Here is a 16,136-nt window from a genome sequence, read left to right on the forward strand (position 1 = left end):
AAGTTTTGGCAGTGAGGAGCAGGGAATTTTCAAAATCCTGATGGTTTCCCTATGAAGATAGTATTATAATTATAGAAATCTAACCTAAAACATGCTGCTCTGCTTGCTTAAACTCACATTGAGTAGAATTCTGCTGGCTTCATCAGGTCATAGTCTACCCATTTAGCTGCTTGTAAGTCTGGAGTTGATTCAGATTTACACCAATGTAAAAGAGCAGTAGTGACCTGTGTGTTCATATAACATGCTTGTTATATTCAGAATAGAAAGTCCACGAATGTCTAGAAATTCCACTATGACTGACTGACGTGACATGGGAAATAGGTTGCCAAGGAGAGTGCACCAAGCTGAAGATACAAATGAATTTAAAATATACTAAATCATAGGACAGGAAGGGATCTAGTCCAGTCCCCCTGCACTCATGGCAGGACTAAGTATAATCTAGATCATTCCTGACAGGTGTCATTGCCAACACATTTCAATGCTAACTGTCATCCTAGCAGTTTATACTGGTATTTTACTAAACAGAATAAATGATCTATTAAAATGTATGACATTGTTTTAGTAACAAATAAAACTCATTTGCCACAGTTTAACAAAATGAGTGTAACAGAAAACTATTTAACACCTTTCCCAGGACAAAAAAGCCCATGTAGTTTATTTAACAACATTCTGTAGGCACATAATTCCCTCTTTGGTAAATGTTGTTCACCAACGGTAAGAAGTAGCACCCACAAATTGTTCACAATATTCCAAGTAAGTTTTCAATTAGTTAGTACATAACTAATGATAACAGATCTTGGGCCTAGCCCTGGGCAGAAAATGATTTTCCCATCCTGTAATCATTTGAGATTTCAAAAACATTTCCCTGATCCAAATTGGAACAAAAAGTCATCCTCAAAAATTTCTGCTAATTGAAAATCCAATTTTTTTTTGCACAGGTCAATCAAAATATTCCATTCTGAATGTCAAAGTGTTTCAAAATTCTTTGTTTCCATAAATTAACTTACATTTCAAAACAAAAAGTCTTTTCAACCAGAAAAATATCAAAAGATCCTGGTTTGACCATTTCAAAATTTTCTTTTAAAAAATGTTTGCATAGACAAAATTTGTCAGAACTGACCCCATTTATGCAAACAGTTTTGGTTCTGAGGAACTAGCCTCTTCTGATGAAAAATGTTTTTCAAAATATTCCTGACCAGTTCTAGCTGGGCCTCTAATTCGGTGGGAAATAACCTATATTATTCTTATTGTTTTCTTGACAATGTGTCTTATGTCTTACTTGGGTAATTGTTTTAAAAAACAGTACAGACAAAATTATTAATTCCATTTCCAGTACATATTTACAGTGCTCAGTTAAAGTACTGTGGAAAATGTAAACAAGAAAACACTAAAATAAAGAGGGGTATGGTAAGAAAAATAGAACAGTCCTTTGAAAACACAGGTTCTGCTTATAAATATGGCTTCTTAAAGGGTTCTTTGGTAAGCAGCTCTTATTACAGTTAAATACATGTATTATGAAAAACAGTAAACATTGTGTACCACTACAAAATAGTATATGCCAAAATTGGTTCTTTGTGCATCAGTTGCTGAGTAAACAAACCATACATTTGTCCAAAGACTGTGGGTATTGTCCCTAAGTTCAAAGTCCTGAGCATAATGCATTACTTGCAATATCTATGTTTTTTTGGGCAGTCACTTTTGCCTTGTATTGCATATCTCTCTTGTAGTTAAAAACAAGGCATTGGAGTCTCCTCTCTCACAGTTTGAGCCTGGTATAAACTCCATTCACTTCAGTGGAGTTACTCCTGAATTACACTACTGTAAGTTGAGAATCAGGGCAGTGTGTCTTTAAAAAGGAGACTTAAAATGACAGCAGCAGCTGGTCTAGGCCCACTGAGAGTTGTTTGTTTCTGGGTAACTCCAGGCCATTGCTGTTTCTGCCCTCATTTACATCAATGTAAACTGGGAATAACTCCACTCATGTCCATTGTGTTACTAAGTAGAACTGGTGTGAGATCAAAATTAGGCCCTGTGTCTTTCTGGCTCAAAGCACTGTTGGTTAATTAATTCTGTTATTGTCACAGGAATGTTTGGAATTACTTTCAATAACAGCGTAGTCATGGACAACAATAGTCATACTTTCATTATGCTTAACAAATGCCAACCAAACCTCTAATCGCTCTCAATAGATCACAACCGGAGTTCAAGTCCCAGGTGAGCAACAGTGGCCTGCTACTGACTGGGCAGCTAATGAATTGTTCAAGACCTCAGCTGAAGCTTGGGATGCTTTATCTGGACAGTGTCTGACTGCAGAAATCAGAGACTACCACAATTGCAACGATGAACCTTTTAAAAGGAAAACCAGGGCCTTTTCCTGCAGTGTCGCCATTAGTGTGTCATGATGTGTGAAAGAGAGCTTAAGTGGCAACACATACAATCTTTCGCTAAATTCCATGCCGCTTTTGAGTAAGTTCCACTTTTTACCCAGTCAGACTGAAAGTTGCTATGAACAGGCTTATAACTTCTAACCGATCAGAACAATGGTACAAATTGGTGCCATTAAATCTTTCATCCCATGAGGGTCAGGACACTAAAAATCCAGAACATTATATCTTTACAGTTACTTAGTCCTATATTAAAAGGATAACCTGTAAAATGGACAAAAATAGTATTAACTATATTTTCAGTAACCATGATCACTTTGTTTTACAAAGTGACCAACAGATAACATTGAACAAAGTCAGAACCATTTTAAATTCTCAGAATTTAACGTCTAACTTCACCAAACTGGGTAGTACAAGCACAGAACAATGTCTTGTTTACAAAGGAGATATAATTTATCTTAAAATCACCAATAATCAGACATCTCTGCCTGCTTCCCACAGCATCCTCAAAAGATATACCTTTCTTCTGAAATGAAAAGGGGATGTTTCTTTGACAGCCACTCAATGGTTTGACTTTGACAAACCAGCAAAACTGAATCTACATGAAGAAAACCCATACAGATTCCATTCTGTTCTCTGGTAACTAGACTCTTTTACATAAACCAGATCTAAGCTTGAGACCTTGGAGTTCAAATAGGTATTATCACCAGTCTCCTTGTCAGCTGGGTTTAGAAAGCCACTGGTATTTAATGTGGCTTATTGTAAATGTGTATATTACATTTTTTATCATGATAGTCTTGAAATATCAGTATTGCTAAAAATATTTTTCCCCACATGTAATTCAAACAATACGTGACAACGGGAATCTGAAAGAATGTCCAGAGTGGATTAATTGAGAAGTAGGAGGTTAAGAATAAATAAATGAAACAGGTTAGAAGTTTTAAAAAGGGATCCAAACTACTTATTGGCCACTGTTGTCTTCCATGAAAAAGTGTGAATATTTCAGCACAGTTCAAACTGAATTCAAGCAGTTCTTGTACCCAAGTTTAAATACTGTCTGTGCCTATAAAACAATTCATTTATTAGTCCAAGCATTACTGTTGAAGAGATCTTGAAAAAGCATTCCCTCATTCCTGAGTTTGTTCTTCATAAGAAGGAAGTTTTGGAGGGCCTCCTAGAGAATTAAGTAGAAATAGTTTTGGGGCCATATAATGCAACTGTATGAGATTTAATATAGGTTACACAATAAACATTTTGATAATCCAGCCTCCATCAGCAAGCAGAGGACTAGGTGATGCTTGTTTCCTAGGTTATAGACAGAAAGAATGACCTCAGTAATAACGGCAAAGGCCACTTGCATTTAGATCTTTCATATCGATGGATCCTAAAATGTTTCCCAAACTAAATGCAGAATTGTATGGTAACATTAATGAACTGTCAGCACTACATATCACAGACGAGAGGGGTAATTTAAACTAAGGACCCTAGGAAAGAGTGTCATGGGGTTTTTAATACCCTCACAAAGCAGAGAGGATCTCTATTTTCCACGGTCTCACCTACCCATCGGGCCATCAATAGCATTTCAGCTTGGTATCTCGTAATTAACAATAGGTAGATATATCATTGAACTTTGAGTGTATGGGAGATATACATTGATCATTAACTTCCTTCTTTACCTTCTTGAGGCTGCGAGTTTAACAAATTTTAGGCATGCCCCCCCGGGGGTGAAGGGAGGGGGCAAAAGAGGTACAGCTGTGCAGTGGGAGGCATTTACAGTATTACGTGTGGTAGGCATTCAGGCCTTTGTCTTTGTTGAGGGAAACTAGCTTTAAATTGCATCTGGGACTTCAGTGGGACCCCCCCCCCCCCTCAGACATGCTGAATAAGTACATCTCCCAGCTGGTCAATCCTCACCTCCTCCTGGAATGTTCCTATCTACTTTGACGGCTGCAACAGCTAGCTTCAGGCCCTCTAGCAGAGTGGCTAACATGGGTCGCTTAAACATTCCAACCCCCTCCAGGTGGACTTTCTGCTGCCAGGGGCTCAGAGCCCACATTTCACTGGCACAATCCCGTGGAACCCAAATAGTGACAAATCTGGCCTTTCAACTGCATCCTTTCCCAAGATAAGCAGACACTTCTTTGAAATTTTCTGTTTAGAAGAGCTACCATCTCTTTCCTGTGTTACCTTCTTCACAGGTTGGCCCCATCCACTTGGCAGGACACATGCAGCTCCCATTGTGAGGATGACACTGGGATTTGTTGGCACACTGGCATCTCAGAGAGCAGCTGGGGCCATACTGGTCTGACCTGCATTCTGGAAGGGCAAAACATTTCAGCAAATGTTTACTGCACAGATTTAAAACCGCTTAGTGTCTCTGACTCAGCTAAGCACTTTGGGTAGAGAAGAGGGTCTGAAAGGAAAGGAAGAAGCAGAAAAGAGGAGAGGGGAGGATATGGGTAAGGAGAGGAGAACAAGACTTCTTCTCAGGAACCAATAGAACCATGTGTCACAATTCATTAGAGAAGTTCAGTATAAGACATAGGCCCTGACCTTGGTAGAAGATGGGGAATGGTGTAGAAAACATATAGAAAACAGGGCAGATTAACTTTGAGCCAATATCAGAGTTTCAGGGGAAAATGTCTCACACAGTTTGAAACTGGGGATTTTTCTCCCTGAGAGATCATGAAAATTCCTGGTTTTTTCGCTGGAAAAAACTCTGAATGGCTCAACTGAGAATCGAAATGTCATTCTCCATTTGTGATCTGGGTGTGACGTGGTAAAACTTTGTTGGGGTCAGCTCTGGAACAGAAAATATCACTGACTATCGTTATTTGCCCATTCCAAATTGCTGAAGGTTTTTGTTGTGTTAAAAAGCTGACCTCTCTTTTGCCTAAGGTAAATACTCATCTGTATAAAACAAAGAAAGGAGGAGAACTGACTTATTATCCTGTATGATTAATTGCCTTGGACCTTGATACACACCTCCACTGCTCATCTAGCATACTCTGTTAGTACCATGAAAACAATTAGAGACCCAGACTTGCTAAACAATAAGAAAAAACACACATTTTGGAAAGCCTTGAAGCCTGTGTTTGTCATCCACTAACTGGTCCTGCCTCACTGGTCCAGCCAATTCATGGTCAAAAAGTCTTAAAGAAGTTCCCAATATGAGAACTGTAGCAGGTATGAGAGTGGATGGTGACAAACTTATGCCCCCTGAACTAAGCCACTGAAAGGGAGTTGCGGATTTCTTCAAGCAGGCTATTGTCATTTTATAGATTCTTACTGGCTTCCACAATTACCCAGTGCAATTCTTGGCTCTCTATGCATGGCACTATGTAATCTTCACATAAACCAAGACAGGCAGAGTCAATCTGAAAATTATTTCATATCACCCTTTATGACCCTAAGAACCTCTCAATGCCAACTGGCAAAGGGTTCACTGTTCTGTAACAGCAACTTCTATCAGGCCCAACAAACTCACACTGCTTTCATAATATTTATCCAAAAAGGGTCATGTGAGGTGCCTAATAAAAAGCTTATGTCCTACTGAGTCTCATAATCATTGCAAGAAGTACAGATGATATTTAAGGAGTTGTACTTATGTACTAAAAATATATTTTAGATTCTGTGCCCTAGGCTGGATTGACAAATAAGTTTTGCCAGGCAAATAGATGTATATTCACCTGTTTGCCGAGGTTCTTATGTAGATTAAGCACTGAAGACAACACAATGGAAGCCTGTTTTGGATATGGAGACAACACCAACACGTGAAGGCAACCGCGGGGACAAAACAATGAGTTTTGGGAAATATAAGGAAAAGCAAAAGGACATCTTGTTATCCATCACTGAGGCAGCAAAAAAGAACTGTGCGTTTTGCATCCAGGAAAGGTGGATCTCAACCATTTTGGCTGGTAATGTGGGGAGTCATTTTAGGTTAGAAAGTGCTTTAGACTAGGGATTTTAGCCTGTTAAAGATAACTTTAGACTCTAAGAAGTGTGCTATACTTTTTGTTTTATATGTAACCATTTCTGTTTCTATTATCCCTACTCAGTATCTCTGAAATCTTTATTTCTGGTCATAAATTTATGACTGTTTTCACTATAACTATATCTCAGTGCTGTGATGTTATAAAGGGCCTGAGTTGTACCAGCCAAGCTTTGCCTACACTGCTCTCTGGGGGACAGCAAAGCTGGTAATTCTGTGAGTATCCTGTGAGAGGCTGGATACTACAGGGAGACAAGAGTGCTGGAACTAGAAGTGCTGGGGGTGCGGGTAGGTGTTATGCCCATCATGCAAAATTCTATTTACCTATTCTATTCACCAGGCTAGTAAAACATCATTATGCTTTTTCATGATCATCTATCTCCACTGCAAGAGATGAGTAAATAGGTTTTGTGCCTCATTTTCATCACAACTTTTCAAAGTTGTTTATGCACTTAGGATACATGCCTGGAGGAAAACGTAGCAGCAGGCTGGGAAGGCAGGGTGCTAAATACATTGTAAATAACAGCTCTTCCCCCCCAAAGAACTCATTGTAAATATAAAGAATCTTTTTCCTTTCACTGCACCAACCAGTATGTAAATAAAAATGTTTCCAATTGCCGTTTCAGCTACTAACCCACGTGTGGGGGAATTCTTCCCTTGGTCTCAGAAGCTTGGTTTTTTCAATTAGGAAATGTTATGAGACAGGGTCTCCTGAACACCTCTGGACCTGATTTTTATTTATGTAATACCACATTTTCATGATAACAACAAAGTGTATTTAAGACATCTGTTTGAAAGTCTGCAATGCTAATTTACCAGAAAAAAGAGGTCCCATAAAAGCTTGTTATATTCTCTCTTTTTTTTTAATTAACATTTTGGCTGTTTAATGGGTGCCTTACCAGAGTTCAAATTAAAATCAGGCCTTTTATCTTTATAGCTGCTGCATAGTCACAGCTGTTCACAGTTATATCACAGATGAACGGAGCCTAATTGAAAATAAAAACGCAAATAAAACCTGCTCCATAACTGCTTTTCATGGATGGGGGTTGTGACTAGCAGGTTTAAGAAAATAAAAATCCCTCCCTTTCTTTGAAAGAAGCAGAAACTTTGCTCACATTTTCAACGCTAAGCTTCCCCCTTGCGTTTCATTTCTGCCTAAAGTCACTGGCAAGATCTTTGGATTCATGCAGCCTTACTCACTGTATTGTGTGGTTCAACTCTCCATTCAGACCACAGGGTCTGGAGATTGATTTTTGACCACAGGACAGTGCAGTAGGGGAAGCAAGTCATTTTCTTTTTTAGCTTTTGGGTTGCACCAACTTGTAAGTTTCCAGCAATTATTTAACCTCTCGTTTTCATTGATAATGTGCTCCGTTTTTAACTGCTTCATGCTATTTCCCAGAACAAAAGGACCCTTGAAAAGTGGTTCTGGTATTCTCCAACTGAGATCTTAAAATATTAGTAGTGACTCAGCATGTTTACTTTAGTATTTTTTACCTTTTATAATGGGGACCTGATTCCGCGCTCAAGTTTAATTCCATTTACTTCAGTACAGTTACTCTGGATTTCTGCCAGTGTGACTGAGATCAGAATCTGGCATGAGGATTTTAGCTGCCATCTACACTCTGTCACAACTACCACAATTTCATTAGGACTCAGCTGTTGCAAAGAAAAAACTAGAATTTTCTCCCCCACTTTTATAATTTTGATACATAGGGAAGAATTCTACCTTGCTGAGCAAATCAGTTACCTAGTACTCACTCCAAGGGCCTGCTGCGTGCTGGGGAGTTTACTTGGATCAGGACCTGTAAGAGTATGTCTACACTGTAATTAGACACCTGTGGCTGGCCCATGCCAGCTGACTTGGGCTCATGGGGCTCAGGCTAATGGGTTATTTAATTGTGGTATAGATGTTGAAGCTCAGGCTGAAGCCCAAGCTCTGGGACCCTTCCACCGCACAGGGTACTAAAGCCCTGGCTCCAGCCCAAGCCTGAACATTTAGAGCTCCTTAGCCCCTGTCAGCTCCCAAGGGCCAGCTGTGGGTTGTTAATTGCAGTGTAGACATACCCTAAGACAACTTCTGTAGCCCAGAGCCGGCAGTAGCTGCTATAGCTCCTGTATTATTGTTCTCTGGGGACAATGGTCAATGTTTCCACATGGGGGTGGAATCATAGATCCTTGACACAGCTTTGGCCTTGGTTTGCAAAGCTCTGCCCACAAGTCTGAGTGCAAAAGCAAGCAGAAATATCTTCGAAGTCCAGTTTACAGCCCCCTGCAAGAGTCCTCCCTTACTCTGCACAGTTGCTGTTTGTGAGTTTCTGAATGTACCCATTGGTAGTGTGTTGTTGTAAAATAGAGGAGAATAACATTTTAGGGATGGTCCACATACAGTTTTTCTACCACTATAACTATATTGGTTTAGAAACTGATATAGTTAAAAGTGGTACCACCTCCTTAAAAAGGTTCTTATATTGGCATAGCTTATTCCCACAGGGAATGAGCCATCCTGATAGCAATCCTGCATAATTGCACCCACACAAGGGGGTTGTACTGATACGTTTCTAAGCCCATGTATAGGTACAAAAGTCTTGTGTAAATCAGCCCTTGAAGGGTGTTTAATGATCTTACCAATGGTGCATTTGTCTCCAGTCCTGCCAGGTGGGCAAAGGCATCTTCCAGTTACAGGTTCACATGAGGCTACTCCTTCACAGTCACACTGATGCTGACATTTGTCTCCAAATCTTCCAACATTACAGCCTAACAAAAAGAACACTTTTTTATGTGCTGTACACGCCAATAGCAAGAAACACGTTATTTCGGTAGAATCTTTCACTCATATCTCCTAGAACTCATGAGCTCGAATGTGAATCTAGTATGAATTGCCACACTTTAATGAAAGACTTACAGATGGAAGAGCCTTAATACTTGCATGCTTTCTTTTTATTCAGGCTAAATCTAATTCAACCTATTGCAGGTATTTGTAACATGCCCCAGCACTGTTGCAATTAGATACTTCATTTGATTTTTAATCAAACAACCAGCAGAGAAATATTATGTAACTTTCAACATGAGAGGTAAGAATACTCACTTAATCTAGTTGATACTCTTATTTGAAATGTTAGTGGCAAACTTAAAACTGTATAGAAGCAATTTGTTTTGTGAAAGTAACCTGTGGAACTCATCTAATCAATGAGACCAAGTGCTTAGCATTATTCAGAACAGGATTAGACATTTATATAGGATACGAGAATATCCAGAGATATGAGTAAACAACCCAAGAGTTTAGAGTTTCAGGGCATAATCCAAGCTCTAATAAGGGTCACAAAGAATTTTTTCCTATGGATAGATTATTCCGTAACTGTCTCCTGCAGGTTTTCTTGTGCCTTCCTCTGAAGCAGATGTTACTGTCCACTACTGTCCACTACTGGAGAGAGAATAATGGACTAGATGTGAATGCAGTATGGAAATAGCTACATTTCATTTGCTTTTTAATGATCTGAATATCTGATAGAATGTCATAATTTTTCCTTTGGGAAACATTCTTTTAAAAAGACGAATGTTAGGGCATGACAAGCATGGTGTGATTGTGGACAAGGTCATTGATCCAGATGTTTTTGATAGAACAATTAACAATGAAATGGTTAATGATAAGATTCCACAGTGTCCAAAAATAAATAAAGTCTTCTTTGAAAAATACAGAAGTAAGAAGACAGAACACATATGGTGCCAGGCCCAAATTACATAAAAAAGTTTACACACACCTTTTTCACACTGGACACCTTCATAGCCTTCAGGACAAATGCACTGTCCAGTCACTGGATTGCAAGTAGCTCCATTTTTACAATCACAAGAGTGAATACAGTTTAGACCATAAAATCCAGCAGGGCAGGCTGGGAAATGAAAGGTTACAAATGTTATTTTGGCAACGGGACAAAAGTATATGCAGAAAAAGAATACACCATCCTGTAAGTCTGAGAGTTTCCTGCTATATCTGCAAGAAGAGAGTTAACAATAATAATTATTACATGGGCCCCACTCATTCTGCAAGATACTTGAGCATATCTGTGGTTTTAAACTTGTGAGTAGTCCCATTGACTTCAATGAGATTATGTGCTTGAAATTATGCACATTCTTAAGTAGCTTGCCGAATCAGGGCCGCAAAGAGAGACAATTTTTAATTGAAACACCAAAAAGTGCACATGACTGCTCTGGGTACATACATAATTTTATTGCTGGACTATAGAACTACTCAGGCCCTTGCATTAGGATCCACTAACACCAACCCCTGATGCAAAGTTGAGGCCTTCTTTCTCTGAGAGGATTGTCTACTTACTGTGCTCACAAGAGTGTCCATAGTAACCTTCTGGACATTGGCAGCAACCAGTAAACCTGTCACAAGATCCATTGTTCTGACAGGAGCAGTTTAAGTGGCAATCAGAACCATATTTACCCGGGGCACATTCTGTTAATAAAAAGAACAAAAAGTTTTATTTATCCACACTTCACACTGGAAAGACACATAAGGAAATAATACTAGTCAGAAAAGATTTTATTTTTTTTATTTTTTATTTTATTTTTATTTTAATAGCTAAGAACTATTTGTTGTGAATTTCCTCCCCACCTGTGTGAAATTTATCTGCTTTATGGGTTCACTAAATTTCTGCATAACTGGAAACAACTTAACAAATTTGTGAGAGAAATATTTTTCACTATCTGGATGTTTATGCAATACTGAAAAGCCATTTTCTTTCCACAATTCCCATTTGTGAATTTGTCTTTCTGTATGGTTTATACTGATGAAAAAAAGTATAATTGCACGTTCTCAGAATACACAACAAATGGCATCATTTCAGTTCTTTTTGTACCTACATCAATGTTTTCTTACCGTTAAATGTAAAGCATTAAATAAAGTACGTTTTCTCAGTTTCTGTTGTGTCATATATGGATGCCATTAATTATTAAGTAATTTCTAATGGAAATGGAAAGAACTCTGTTTCACACCCTTGCATAATTAGGTACCTACCATAGCGAACTAAAACCCTTCACAAATTGTTGATAGCAAAAGTGATCATGTATCAATATCATCAGCTTTTTTGCAGAAGTGTAGTTCCTCCATTGCCAAGACATTCTAGAGTTTCTGGAGCAAGTCACAACAAATAGGTATATCTGGAAACTCCTTGCTTCCATTTCTCACCAGTTCCATATCTAGCTGCCATTGCTGTGGGTATGCACAAATCAGCATGACTATCCAATTCAGAGGCCTGTGGGTGGGGGCATACACTAAACAAGATTTTCTTTCTGAGGTAGCTCTCATCACTGTAGCATCTAAATCACTGGAGTAAGCTGCACATAGGGTTATCTTTGGAAAAATATGTAAATATACTTGGATAGCTGGTGTAAGTTGGCCTAGGTCCCTCAAAGTCAGGAAGCTACACTGATTTACACAAGCTGAGGATATGGCCCAACATTTGTTCAACTGTGTTAGGGACATAAATGTCCACAACAATGATGAAAGTACCTGCTAAGTCACTAAGATTAATCGGAACCTGCCCTCACTGTCTGAGGGTTGGTTCATTCCTGCTAGTGCAGCCTGCAGGGTTTTTTCAGACCTAGATTTGGAGAGGTCACTAACACACAGCTCCCAGTAAATTTCCTATAGAGTAGTTTAGTTGTTAGGATCAAAACATCAGGCTACTAGTGACCCTTGAAAATTACTGAGAAGGTCCAACTAATAATATAACTCATAGTCTTACTTCCAAAAGTGTTGCATGAATTACTGTACAATGCCAGTGGCAGTTCATTATAAAATCTGATACTGCTGCTGACCTCTTCTTTGTTGAGTCAAAAGAGAGAGAGAGAGAGAAGATACTACCTTTCTCACAATAACTTCCTGTCCAGCCAAGTCCACAGGAACAAGATCCGTTCACAGGGTCACAGATACCACCATTCTTACAGATACACCTTAGCTGGCAGCTGGGGCCATAGCTTCCCTGGGGACACACTACAGCAAATTAAAGTTGTTAAAAAAAAATTAGCCTCAAAGAGGATGAATGCAAAAGAAGGAAACGATGAATGCAGAAAGTTCTCTTTACCGTACGTTACACATACTTGGTGTAACAGGGCACTTGGGCCTTTGGGTGTATGTGAACACCTCTGCCCTGTGCTGTGCCTACCCTCTTCTCCACTGCCCTGTCCCTCCCTTCACTTTTCTTTCCATTTAGCTTATCCCCTCCTAACTAACCATCCCCTTGCCCCAAAAGAATTATTGTAGAATGAACATGACATTTGCTGCCATTGCAGTCTTCAGTCTTATGTGTTCACCCCATCCCCAACCTGGTGTCTGCCCATGTCTGTCTTGTCTATTTAGATAATACACTCTTTGGGGCAGGGACTGTCCATTACTCTCTACAGTCCCTAGAAAAATGGGGACCCTTTCTTGGTTGGTCCTTAGTCATGACATTAATAAACATGATTATTAGATGACATGCTGAGGGCAGTGCAACTTTGGGTTGCTTTGTGTTATTTTGAATATTTCTATGTTAACGCAGAGGAGCCTTGAGCAAAGAAACTGAAGCTGCACAGTTTGGAGCAGCTACAGACTCAGCCCACCAGCTTACACTGGGTTACATTTAAAACATCATTTTGCTCCAGAGAGATAAGGAAATGCAGCGATTGCTCACAGAATGAATTCCTAGGGGCATAAATAATGGCAATTTATTTACATCTGTGAGGCTGAGATATTTCTTTTTCTGACTGCTGCAAGTAAATGTCTAGATTGACAGGGTGCCCTTGGATCTCGTTCTGTTACCTTGCTGACAACTGGGTCCAATTTGGCCAGGTGGACAGTAGCACTTGCCAGTCACTGGGTCACACTGCCCTTTACCACAGGAGCACAACAGGATGCAGTCCTTCCCATAGTGGCTTACAGGACAAACTAGAGGAAACATGAACTTTTCTCATTAAACATGCCAGCTGTCCAGACCCTTGTTTCTTTTTGTAATCTAAGGCCCTTCCTTTTAATCAAGCAGACTCCTCTAAGCTGCATTCAGCTTGGTTTTGAATCTGAAGAAATCAGTTTTACAAAAAGAAAAGTGTCCAAATATTTGCTTACGTTTTTCCTCTGAAATTTTACTTGACATTAGGAATCTTCTACCAAACATTACTGTGAAAACAACGAAGCTTCCTAATGAAAGTGGAACCAAGCTTCACTAGAGTATTAAATGGTGGTCCCGCTTTAAAGTAAAGATTTCCTCATTCCCATAACACTGATATTTCATTTATTGATCAGCAACAGTTCAGATTATCAAAAATACGGTGAAGTGTTAAGTTTTGTAAAAAAAGTTATAGTGAACTGCAAAAAGTAATTGAAAAAGCTAACAAGGCAGTAATTTTTTATTAGCATTAGAGTCATAAATTATGAATGGTAAACTAGATTGCCACGGTTAGATGGGATTTACTGAAGACTTAATTACCTTCTAGTCACTCAGTTTTTATGAGGGTGCCAATGCAAAACTTCAAGGGCCAGAATGTGGAGCTCTTTCTCATCCTCATGAGCATTTATTCACATGAGTAGGCTCACTGGCTTCAAACAAACTTTTCCTATAAGTGCTCATCCACATGAAGCCTGAGAAAATACAGGCGAAAAACCCCATCATCTGCACACCCCTAGTTGTTGTCTACCACCCCACACTGGAACTCATATGGGGTATCATTTATCAATTACAACCCACAGAGATCTTTCCCCAACCCTCTCTTCTGGCCTTCAAATGACCCTCCAGTCTCACCAAGCTCATCATCAGAAGTAAGCTCTTCACAGACCAGGCCACACCAACTCAAAGTGGCACTAGATCCTGCCAGAAAAACAGATTCTAAACCTCCAAACATCTCCATTGCTACAGAGATAAATACCCTCCACAACCTTTCAAGATCCAGGGGTCCTACACATGCTTATCACAACATGTGGTGTACCTCATCCAGAACATCTAATGCCCCAGCAACAGCTATGTGGGTGAGATCAGACAATGACTACACTCTTGAATGAGCTCACACAGAAGAATGATAAAAGACCAAAAAAATATATATATATCCCTATCCTACGTAGGTGAGTACCTCAATAAGCAGATTTGGGGCAAAAAAGGAGGAGTGTGACCTCCTCTCCCATTTTGATCTTGCTCATGAAGAGACTGGACACAGAGGCTGCAACCCTGGGTCAATCGTGCCTGCTTCACACTCTCATAAGGAAGAGAAAATGCATTGAAAGAGAATTTTTCACAAAGCTGGAATCTCGATTTGCTATTGAGTGAAGGGTTGGTCAGGATCTGCCTGTTGTTTATATACTAATAAACTACTGTTTATCTTCACTATTTTCAATTAATGCTTATTTTTCTCTCTTGTCAGTATATAGATTTAAATTACCCCTTTAATTTTTAATGAACTCTTACTTTTACTACAGTCAGCTCCAATGAAGCCAGGAGGACAATCACAGGTTCCTGTCATAGTATCACAGTGGCCTCCATTAACGCATTTACATGCCCTTTGGCAGTATGGACCATAGGTACCTTGTGGACATTCTGTTTTAAAACAGGAAAAAAAGCAATTAGGAAATACTACTTGTGTGACCCTACAGTTTCATAGCAAGATCACTTTGTTACCTTACACCTAAATTTTGTTTTCAACCTCTATTTCTAGTCTAATTATTTGTTCTTATAAAACCAATCCTAATTTGTAGGCTTTTTTTTTAATTGAAGCAGCAGAAAGTCACTTTAACCTATGTTGGTTTTCTCCAAACTGCATTTTTCACTGTAACGTGAGCCGTAATCCTGGCCTGTGAATGGAAGACTGTGCAAGTGTTTCAGAGAAGAGGACATGGGGGATTTCCATAGACTCACGAGTTACACATACAAATGCAAAACTGGGAATTCTTTTTCTTAAAGGGAAACCTTGTCCTGTAATAACCCAAACAAAGTGGCCTTGGCTGGAGTACCAGTGCCATTCATATATGAGGATAAGCTGTCCATGAATAATTTGTCTGACGTAGATTTAAATAGGCTTTTCAGGTGGCATTGTATGCATGTGCCTTGCTTCAGATGTCTTCTTTTTGAAGAGCAGTTTATTATGGACAATGCTAGGCAGATATCCATTCTCTCCAAATTTGCATTTATCTAAATAGAGATTGACATTTCATGTTTCCTCATTTCCCTGATACATTCAATGGTAATGGACAAAGCCATTTCCCCAAAACACAGCTGGTTATTGTACGCTATTTCAAGGCTCCAGTGCTAGGGCCTGATTCTGATCTCATTTACCCCACTGTCAATCAGGAGGAACTCCCATGAAATTACATTCTTATAAAACAAGTGGGGGAGAATCAAGAATCAAATGTTTATTGATGCATCAGAATATTAAATAGATTTTCCTAATGTTCAGGGCTGGATTAAGGCAACCCAGCGCTCTAGGCACACCATGACAATGGGGCCCCACGCTGGTCCCAATTCACCACTTGGAGAGAATCAGAGGAAGTGGCATGGGATCCCCTTTTCCTTGCCAGGTACAGTAGGTAGCCCCCACCCCCACCCCTTGGGAGCTGCAGAGACAGCCATGTGATGCCCTCTGCCCATGGATAGAGTAGTAGCAGGAAGGGTGTATCACTTGGGTGGGAGGGCTGGGCCCGCTGCACTCTTCCCCCGCCATACCCATGGAGTTCTCTGCAGGGGTGGTGTTGGCAGGTCCCCTCAGAGCAGTGGGTCTTGGAGTTAATATCC

General features: G+C 39.6%; 1 protein-coding gene across 1 annotated transcript in view; it reads right to left on the reverse strand.

Moving 5' to 3' along the window:
- Nucleotides 1–1,058: 1,058 nt before the first annotated feature.
- LOC311526720 (uncharacterized protein) overlaps nt 1,059–16,136 on the reverse strand; it is a 297,707-nt gene continuing 282,629 nt past the window's right edge. Inside the window, exons 30-37 of the mRNA XM_084640019.1 lie at nt 14,817–14,945; nt 13,184–13,309; nt 12,248–12,376; nt 10,709–10,837; nt 10,137–10,265; nt 9,004–9,132; nt 4,572–4,700; nt 1,059–3,558 (exon numbers count right to left, since the gene is read on the reverse strand). Coding sequence (XP_084496145.1) covers nt 3,512–3,558; nt 4,572–4,700; nt 9,004–9,132; nt 10,137–10,265; nt 10,709–10,837; nt 12,248–12,376; nt 13,184–13,309; nt 14,817–14,945 — 947 coding nt within the window. The 3' untranslated portion in view covers nt 1,059–3,511. The remainder of the gene's footprint in view (nt 3,559–4,571; nt 4,701–9,003; nt 9,133–10,136; nt 10,266–10,708; nt 10,838–12,247; nt 12,377–13,183; nt 13,310–14,816; nt 14,946–16,136) is intronic.

The sequence above is a fragment of the Lepidochelys olivacea genome (genome assembly GCF_965140295.1).
Source record: "Lepidochelys olivacea isolate rLepOli2 genome assembly, chromosome: 9".
NCBI classification, from domain to species: domain Eukaryota; kingdom Metazoa; phylum Chordata; order Testudines; family Cheloniidae; genus Lepidochelys; species Lepidochelys olivacea.